This window comes from Lontra canadensis, unplaced genomic scaffold, assembly GCF_010015895.1.
Source record: "Lontra canadensis isolate GAN:19392208 unplaced genomic scaffold, GSC_riverotter_1.0 scaffold35, whole genome shotgun sequence".
Taxonomy (NCBI): Eukaryota; Metazoa; Chordata; class Mammalia; order Carnivora; family Mustelidae; genus Lontra; species Lontra canadensis.
Window position 1 is genome coordinate 1301061 of NW_022631029.1, and position 10479 is coordinate 1311539.

The following is a 10479-nucleotide window of genomic DNA, read 5'->3' on the forward strand; positions in this document are numbered from 1 at the left end:
TTCAATTTAACTGTCCAATTCTTAGTGGATATTTTGTCCTATACACGTTTGAAGTGTTCCTAGTATGGGCTGAGATGGAAAGTGACTGGACCTAAGTGTCACCTCTACAACAAGGGGGGACAACGGGGGAGAGATAGGTGAGTCCTGGAGTCATTCAAATCCTGGGAGATAAACATCATGAAGGTGCATCAGACTCCTAAGACACTACAGCCCTGATGACTTCCCTGAAACCCATGGAGGTAAAAAGATCCACTGACAGTTAATGAGTCCTGCCAAGTCCATGTGTCTGGGATCAGTTGGGAGATTCATAGGTAACTCCTCCACTTGCCCAGGGCTAGGGGTGCAGTGTTGTAGAGGGAAGTAGGTGCAGGACATTACTCTTGGGTTGGGCTGGGTCTGACCCATCTCTCTGTCTGCAGCTGTGAGTACAGATTCTGGCACCCAGTGGGGGCTGATGAATGTCTAGGGTAGGAAATGACTAGGGCAATATTTCTTGGTCACCCCTGGGTCAGACCCAGTACAGAGACCCAGAAATGCACAACCCTGCTTGGCAGAACAGCTGAGCAAAGCTACAAGGCTGTGCTTTAAAGGAACTTTGGTTTTGGTCATTTTATCTCCAGTGACCACAGACTGCTTGGCACACAGTAGGTGCACAAGAAATACCTGTGAGAAAAATGAAAGCATGGTGCCCACAGTTCAAGAAAAAGGTTGAGATGGGTGCTGAGGTGGGTAGAGTTCACCTTGCCCACACACCTACTGTGTGCCAGGTTCTTTATACACAAGTGTCTCCTCCTTATCATTCACCCCCATTTCATAAAAGAGAAAGTGATGCCCAGAGCGGCCAAGGCACTTGTCCAGGGTCACAGCACCCTCTTCCAGGCAGGGCTGGAAGATGCAGCTGAACTGAGACCTTGGGCTCCACTCCATCTCCTGGTTTCCTATTGACCCCCTTCTGTGACCTTAGCCTTATATCCTGACCTCTCTGGGCATCCAGGAGCAAGAACAAAGATCTTTCTTCTTAGTCCTGAATTAACTTCTTGGTTGAACATCTGTTTCTCTGATGTCCTTTCTGGACTTAAGTAGTACCAGGAAATGCCCCCAGATTGCTCCCACATTCTGGGTCTTCTGCTGTGCCAGTGGGCTAGAGCTTAGAGAGTGTTGATGGGACCCTCAGTCCAGGCTGGCACCTCCTTCCAGCCCACTCCTCCCTGGACCCTACATAGGGTCCTTGCTGCTTTAGGATCCAAGATGCCTAAAGTCCCTTCACATTTTGACCCTGTCTGACTTCCCAGCCTCCCCCAACCCCATTCTGGGCACTTCTCCCCGCCTTTGCTCACTTTGGCTCCTCTGCCCGCTGTTCCCTCCTTGACGCTGTGTGCTGGGGACTGTTCATCCTTCAGAGTTCAGCTCAGATGCCACCTCCCTCCTTTCCCACTGTGCATGTCCTTCCTTCACTGTACTCCTTAATGTATTTTTATTGAGAATGTGTTATTTCATTTCGTTTTTATCATTTTGGGTGCTGGAAGTACAGCAAGTCCATGGGCTTTAAAGTTCTCAAGATTCTGAGCCCCAGATCCCCTCCTCATTGACTGTAAGTGGGAGCCCTTTCAGGCTTATCTCCCCCAAGCTCTCCCACACGTGGATATGATCCAACCACATACTTCCCCACTCTCTGCTTTCACTGGTCTCTGTTTCTGCGACAGGAATTCCTTTTCCTTGCTATCAGCCCAGAGAAGGCCTACTCATCCTTTCAGTCCCAGGGAGAACCTGCCTTCCTTTACATCCCCATGGTGACCAGCAGATGTCTCCCTCACATTGCAAGGAGACTGGATAGGATGTATCTCTGTGTCCCAGCACCTTTAACAGTTGCTAGGCATGAGGTAGAGACTCAATAGATGTTTGTTGTGGAGTTCAGTGGCAAGCTATTTCTACTGTGCAGAATCTAACTCTTGAGCCTGGTGTTGAACGTTCTATAGTAAAACTCATATATGGAGTGTTTTGAGGAGATGTTTGAGGTTTAAGGTTTGAGGTTTAAGAGTGCCCCTAAGAAAGAGTAATGGGGACCAGGGTTGTCTCTTGCAGGTGACAGGCACAAGAGAGAGTGATAATTTTGAGATAATTCTTATCTATGGTGAGATCCACTTAAACTCACTGTGGTCCTGGGGGCCTGGAGTGTTCTTCCTAGAAGACACTGACAGTCCCGGGGGACCCCAGAGAGCAGAGGAGGACTCTCCTGGAGGAAGGCACTTGAAACTGAGGGCCTGCAGATGTTCAGGACCCAGGAAGACATCCCGCTTGGCCAAGTCTAAGAGTATTACTATGCCTTTCAAAAGACCTGTATGTCTTTTACATATGGGAGGCTTGTGAATCACCAGATACCATAGTCTCAATGCAGAGAACATCCCTTACAGGCAGGAGTACTTATTTCCATTTTACAAATCAGGAAACTGAGGTGGATAGGTTAGGTGGCATATGGCAGGTCACTACAATAAATGAATAGGAGATCTGGGGCTTAGAATTCCGAGAACTTTTAAAAATCATGAAAGATTTCACTACGAAGGGCTGATATCCAAGATCTATGAAGAACTCCTCAAACTCAACACCCAAAAAACAGATAATCAAGTCAAAAACTGGGCAGAAGACATAAACAGACACTTTTCCAAAGAAGATATACAGATGGCTAACAGACACATGAAAAAATGTTCATCATCATTAGCCATCAGGGAGATTCAAATCAAAACCACATTGAGATTCCACCTTATACCAGTTAGAATGGCCAAAATTAACAAGACAAGAAACAGCAAGTGTTGGAGAGGATGTGGAGAAAGGGGAACCCTCTTACACTGTTGTTGGGAATACAAAATGGTGCAGCCATTTTGGAATACAGTGTGGCGATACCTCAAGAAATTAAAAAATAAAGCTACCCTATGACCCTGTAATTGCACTACTGGGTATTTACCCCCAAAATACAGATGTAGTGAAAAGAAGGGCCATCTGTACCCCAATGTTCATAACAGCAATGGCCACAGTCGCCAATGGAAAGAACCAAGATACCCTTCAACAGATGAATGGATAAGGAAGATGTGGTCCATATATGCTATGCAGTATTATGCCTCCATCAGAAAGGATGAATACGCAACTTTTTAGCAACATGGATGGGACTGGTGGAGATTATGCTGAGTGAAATAAGTCAAGGAGAGAAAGTCAATTGTATGGTTTTACTTACTTGTGGAGCATAAGGAATAACATGGAGGATATTAGTAGAAGGAAAGGAAAAGTAAATTGGGGGAAATCGGAGGGGGAGATGAACCATGAGAGACTGTGGACTCTGCTAAACAAACTGAGGATTTTGCAAGGGAGGGGGATGGGGGTATGGGTGAACCTGGTGGTGGGTATTAAGGTATTACTCAACGTATTGCATGGAGTACTGGGTGTGGTGTATATGAATCTTGGTACACTGAAAAAATAAAATAAAATTTAAAAAATCATAAAAGATCATTAAAACATAGATTGAGGGAACTCAGAAAATCCCTAGCTGGGTAAATTCCAAACAGCATATGGAGGCACACACAGGCGCGTGCACACACACACACCCTAATCAACCTGGTGAAAACCAAAGAAAAAGAAAAATTGTAACAGCATTCGAAGAGAAAAAGACCCATGAAATGACGTGATATATGGATATTTCTTAACAACAGGTTTGATAAATAGAAGACTCTCAATTACATTAGCTTACCTGTCCTCCTTACTGTACCATATTCTCCATTTAAGACATAAAGCAATGTGTGGCAGAGGAGTGGCCTTACGTTATGAGTGAGCATTAACATAACTCCAAAGTTGAAACCACTACAACTTTATCTCCGAGAAAATGCAAGATCTTTTGAAACGACTGCAACCAGAAGCCTGAAGGTGCAAATGCACTGGAAACTTTGAGGAAGATTTCTGGGGCCGCTACTGTCCCCCAAACTGAGAAAAAAACAGAGTTTTACTGCATACTTGGAACAGAATACTTTTTCCAAGACGCTAATGCCACCTCCCTGTGACATGAACCGATGATAAGCCATCTAGAGATCTTGGGGGCCTTAGGGAGCCAGGAAGGAAACATCTGATGGTTTACATAGGGGGTGGTATTTCCTAGTATAGGATGGGTGTGTCTTTAATAATAACCAGAAGGGTTGTGGTTAGCTAGACAGAAAGATTGCAGCCACAGGTGAAGGCAGCCATAGAGAACATCGGGCTACCGGACCTCACAACCATGGAGGGAAAATCTCTGCCCATGCCGGGGGAACCAGGTGAGTCAAGAAGTCGAGGGCAGGAGTAGATACCCTCCTCAATACCAGGGGTGCTCACTGCCTCCCATTCCAGGGCCTGGTTCAGTCTCATCCCCCCACATTCCTAGCATGTTACCAGCACTTTCAGAGACCGTGTGCACCGCCTCATGCTTGTTGCATTTCCTGCAGCACACTGGGACCAAAAGCTGCCCCAGGATGGCCCCTGGAAGTTTTTCTGCCTGACGATAACCCTGATGTTGCTTCTGCTAGTCCTCATCCTTGGTGTGGTTCTGGCTGAGGGTAAGGTGTAGAGCCATGGGAATGGGTGATCACATGGACCCAGGCCTCCGAACCTGCAGTCCTGAGAAGAGGACCCTAGAGGGCTGGGGTAGCGATGGGTCAGTAGGGGGTGACTGGACTGTGTTGCTGGACTCAATGATTCTAGAAAGAAACTGCCCTCTTTGTCTCAGCCTGCAATTTGGGGAGTGGGAAAAGAACTGTGTATCGAAAAGTCTAGTACATATCAGCCATGTGTTTCCTCTAGTACTGCAGTTCTTCAACCAGATGCAGGAAGGACTCAAGCAACTGGACATCAAACGTGAGTGCTGAATGTTATGGAGGGCTTATTCCTCCCCATCCCTCCACCAGGTCTTGATCTGCCTTTCTCTGTGGGCCCCTTAGTTGTGCAGGGTCTGGCAGATGCTGGGCACAGACGGGACATGATGCGGGGAGAGATGTTCCGGCAAATGGAGGCTCTGCGGGCAGGCAATGGTAAGGAGATGGGGCAAGTTGGGTGGTGGGAAGTGGGAGTTGGGAGAAGAAGGTTGTTCTCTTGGACACTGTTGATGCTAGTGATTCTTGCAACACATGCGTATATGTAGGGTTGTTTTAATCAACCCTTTATCAGGGTTGGTGTTCATATAAAGTTTGAGGTCCCCTGAATGGCATTACTCTTCCATCTCATAATGCCTCTCTCTCTCTTAAAGATTTTATTTATTTATTTGAGAGAGAGAGAGAGAACAAAAGCAGAGGGAGCAGCAGAGAGAGAGAGAGGGAGAAGCAAACTCCCCAATGAGCAGGGAGCCTGACTCAGAGCTCGATCCCAGGACGTGGGGATCATGATCTGAGCCAAAGGCAGCTGCTTAGCTGACCGAGCCACCCAGGCACCCCTGCCCATCTCCTGAATGAACAAATGGGAAGCTACTGTGCTTACTTTTGCAAAGTGGCAAAGATGCACAGGTTTGAATCATTTCACTGGAGACCTTGTTCAGTGGCCAGTGCAGCCCTTGACCCCAACAGAGCAAACCTCTTTCCCCTTCTCCAGAATCATCCTGTGAGCCCTGCCTGGAAAACTGGATGGAATTTCAGGGCTCCTGCTATCTATTTTCCACACAGCAACAGGACTGGTTTGAAGCCAAGGATCACTGTGCTAAGAAGGGTGCTCACTTGGTCATCATCAATAGCCAAGCAGAGCAGGTACGAAGGTGGGGAGGGGTGCTCTGGGGACCCTTCAAGTCATTGCAAGCTCATGTCCTTGTCCCATGCAAAACCTAGTGCCAATCCTTCCTTCTCCCCTTCATAATACCCTTCCACTGCCTTAGCACATGGTATTGGCCAAGATTCTTTCTTGGCCAAGTCTTTTTTCTGAGTGATTCTTCATGTTGGCTCCTCTGTCCAGAATGCTTCCTTCTATCTACATAGACAACTTCTACCCCTTCTTCTTCAGATCCAACTTTGTCCTTCAACATCCTTCCCACCCCCTCTTCCTCAACACTGGACTATGCTGCCAGATCCCCGGTTCATCTCCTCTCACATGAAGAACTCCCAGGCTAGGTGTGGTTCTGACTCATTTTTAAGCTGATAATGCCAGGGACCAGATTAGACATACTCAGTGTGGTTCAGTGGACTCAGTGTTTGTCAGTGGAATCCAAATGATTACTATTTTCCAGAACTCTTCCTAAGGGGGTAGTGTCTACATTTCTCACCCTGTAAACCATGCTTTTGAATAATCCTAACTACCTCTTAACCAGTGCTCTGCTAGGAGCCACACTGAGCTCTTGAGACTCTGGACTCTGGGAAACAAACCGAGGGTTACAGAAGGGAGGGTGTGGGGGAGTGGGGTAGCTGGGTGATGGGCATTAAGGAGGGCACATGTGGTGATGAGCACTGGGTATTACATGCAACTAATGAATTGTTGAACACTACATCAAAAACTAATGATGTACTAAATGTTGGCTAACTGAACATAAAAAATATTCAGAAAATTCTGGAAGGCACCTGCCACTTTTTTTTTTTTAGATTTTATTCATTTATTTGTCAGAGAGAGAGGGAGAGAGAGCGAGCACAGGCAGACAGAATGGCAGGCAGAGGCAGAGGGAGAAGCAGGCTCCCCGCCGAGCAAGGAGCCCGATGTGGGACTCGATCCCAGGGCGCTGGGATCATGACCTGAGCTGAAGGCAGCTGCTTAACCAACTGAGCCACCCAGGCGTCCCAGCACCTGCCACTTTTATCCCCATTTTATAAATGAAAAGCCCGAGGGCCACAAGTATCCATAATTTGATGACCACATAGGCCATAATAATGGTGGAAATGGAGATCTACCCAGAGCTTTTAGCCAACTTCAGCCAAGGATGTTGCTTTGGACAACATCCCTGCCTATGGGGTCCTGTAAGTCTTACTCCCTTTCAGGGACTACTTCCACCACCATTCTCACCTCTGCCCATAGTATTTCTTGACTTACTCTGCCTTCTTCTCATGCAGAAATTCCTAAGGCTAAAGGAAAATACTGTCTACTGGATTGGCCTTAAGAAACAGTATCCAAAGGGCATTTACAAGTGGCAAGATGGCTCAGCACCCACCTTTATGTGAGTGTCCCTGTTGAGCTTGTCTGTCTCACTGGACCTTGAAGACATCTTCCTACAGATTCCCACACTGTCTCAAGTGTCTGATTTTGGTTAAAACTAAACTGCCTGTCACATTTCCTATTGTCATGCTTAATGTTATTTTGTTAGCTGCAGAGGTGTGTGTGTGTGTGTGTGTGTAGACCATAATTAAACAACACTTAATAGGAAGTTCTTTATTGTGGGAAGTCTTGGTGCTGTTAATACATTGAAGAGAATCATACACTTCGAGAAGGGAGTAGGCAGTGTGTAATGTGCCAAGCTTATTGAGATGTACATCTCATTTGCATGTATCTGGAGCCTTTAGTGTCCTACAGAACACACTCAAGGAATAACTGCCTAGGGATTCCAGACTTAACCCCTCTACATGTGACTCAATGACCTCACATTCTGGTCATCTGTTCTTGAACTTTTTTTTTTTCATGTCCACACACTTTCCTAGAACTTCACACTTAACCTCCTGGACCATCTTGAGTATTTCTGCTTTCCTCAATTTCCACATCTTCTGCCTCAGCTCAGGTCAGGATGATTGTTATATATCCTATTCTTAGTCTTACCCCCATGAACGCATGTTCTAGTCAAGTTCAAGGGTCATCTTCCTAAAACACACCTTTGATATAGTTTTAGGAAACACCTAATTTCTCAATGTTACATGCATAACCCAGAATCTTTAATTTTATTTAAATTTTTTTTTTAAAGATTGTGTTTTTTGTTTATCAGAGAGAGAAAGAGTGAGCACAAGCAGGAGGAGTGGCAGACAGAGGGAGAAGTAGGCTCCCCACTGGGCAAGGAGCCAGATGCGGGACTTGATTCCAGGCCCCTGGGATCATGACCTGAGCTGAAGGCAGACACTTAACTGACCGAAACCACCCAGGTGTCCCGGATAACCTAGAATCTTTAGATGGCACCTTTCAATGCCCACACAGTGGGTGCCATTCATCTTTACATTCTTTTCTCTTACACACCCAAAGGCTCTCCATCTCCTTTCACAACTTTGTGACAAATAACTCATCTTTTTGAACACTGTCTTGCATCTGATCTTTCTGTTTTTTCTCCTGCTGTTATCTGCCTAGAACACATTTTATTGGTTTGGTGAGCTACAATATGTGTGTCAAGTCTCATAGAGGAATCCATCCTTTGCCCAGAATGAATTATTCCAACTCCCTTAACACTATGTAGAGTTTTGTGGCTGTGTCAATTTCAGTTATGATCTTCCTTTGCCTGCACATGTCTTACCCATCAGACAGGCTGCTGCTTCAGGGCAGAGCAGTCATCCAACTCATTGATGTGTCTCCAGTACCCACTTCTGGGCTTGGTACACAGCAGGTACATAATCAACTGTATTGGAGTGAATGAATGAATGAGTGTTGTGAATATTTCAAGAAATGTTTAGGAAAGAGGGCATAGGATCCTTTGACAGACTTAGCACCTATTATATACTGGACATTCAAATGTGTCATCTCCTGAAACTTAAACTCAGAGACCCAGGGATGTTAAGTTATTTGTCCATTTTGGCCTCATTTATATCATTTATAATGCAAGAAATTGCACCAGATGATTATTATAAAACAGTGGTGCTCAGAAGGTAGTGATTTCCCCCTACAGCGATTTGGCACTGTCTGCAATATTTTTGGTTGTCACAATAGAGCGGATGCTGCTGGCGTCAAGTGGGTAGACACCAGTGTTGCTGCCCACTATCCTACAATGCACAGGACATCCCCCACAACAAATAATGATAAGGCTCTCAATGTCAGTAGTTCCTTCATGTAAAAACCCTTGCTCTAAGAGATGGCTGGGATATTTTACTTCTAGAGATTTCTCACATATCCCCAAGGCTAGACCCTCCCCTGGTAGCCTTATCCTATTCTGGGAGCTTAACAGTGAGAAGCCCAGCTGGGCATGGCTGAGTGTGTCTTGCCCCAGTACTGTGGCTAGGGGACTTGGCTGATGCTCGTGTGTGTTTTCACAGCAACTGGCCTGACACCACATCTTCTGACTATGACTGTGTCTTCATGGAGAAGTCTGGCTCCTGGCTCTCGGGGATGTGCCAGGTGTCCTGGTATTATTGGATCTGTGAGAAGCCACAGGTCTGCTGAGACTGATCCTTTTACTCTGCCTGCAATCTTGGGAAAGGTTGTCTTGATATTTGATCTCATAACAATTTCCCAACTTCTCTGCAGAAAAGGGGGTTTTCTGAAAGCTCTGGTCCTCTTGGAAGCATCTTTCCCCTTTCTTGCCCTGACTTCTAAATGTTGTTGAGGAACATGAAAAATAATGCCAGGATGGAACAATGAGCAGAATATATTGTGTAGGACTTCCTACAAGACAAATAATCTAGTTTTTAAAAAATGACATAAATAAAGGCAAATGTAGTATTGTTAGAAAACAAAAGAGCCTTAAAGACATCACTAAATTAACATGTGTACCATGTTTGGGTTTTGATTTGAAAAAGGTTTTGAAGAAATCACAATATTTGAGTATGCATGTATATCAGGCAACACGAAGGCAATTTTATTTATTTGTGAGTCATGCTAATAGCATGGTATAGAGAGATGATGGATAGATAGATAAGAGATATATCACTGTGTGTTAGCAATACATACTAACATGAGTATGGGTAATATATATGGGTAAATTTGTGTACTGTATAGGATTTTCTTAAAACAATAAATTAAATAAGCAGGAAGGTTGTATATAAGAAACTCAATTGGCCAAGTGTTTATAATTATTAAACTGAGACATAGAAGTCTATCATATATTTCTTTTAATTTGTGTCACGAGGAACATTCTACATAACATTTTAAATTAATGCAATTTATAATAATTCATATAAGGTAAACATGATCAAAAAGGAACTCAACAATTGCAGGGTCATAGGGAAGCTCTATTTTTAATTTTTAAGGAATCTCCACACTGTTTTCCAAAGTGGCTGCACCAACTTGCATTCCCACCAACAGTGGAAGAGGGTTCCCCTTTCTCCACATCTTCTCCAACACATGTTATTTTCTGTCTTGCTAATTTTGGCCATTCTAAGTGGTGTAAGGTGGTATCTCAATGTGGTTTTAATTTGAATCTCCCTGATGGCTAGTGATGATGAACATTTTTTCATGTGTCTGATAGCCATTTGTATGTCTTTGTTGGAGAAGTGTCTGTTCATATCTTCTGCCCATTTTTTTATATGATTGTCTGTTTTGTGTGTGTTGAGTTTGAGGAGTTCTTTATAGATCCTGGATATCAACCTTCAAGAAATTAAAAATAGAGCTTCCCTATGACCCTGCAATTGCACTACTGGGTATTTACCCCAAAGA

General features: G+C 44.7%; 1 protein-coding gene across 1 annotated transcript; it reads left to right on the forward strand.

Annotated features, from left to right (window-relative positions):
* Positions 1 to 4248: 4248 nt before the first annotated feature.
* LOC116873651 (C-type lectin domain family 4 member G-like) lies at positions 4249 to 10062 on the forward strand. The gene is made up of 7 exons (XM_032867516.1): positions 4249 to 4292; positions 4461 to 4571; positions 4816 to 4869; positions 4953 to 5042; positions 5596 to 5747; positions 7032 to 7135; positions 9141 to 10062. The coding sequence occupies exons 1-7, from the start codon at positions 4256 to 4258 to the stop codon at positions 9265 to 9267; spliced, it is 675 nt and encodes a 224-aa protein (XP_032723407.1). The 5' UTR covers positions 4249 to 4255; the 3' UTR covers positions 9268 to 10062.
* Positions 10063 to 10479: the final 417 nt, after the last annotated feature.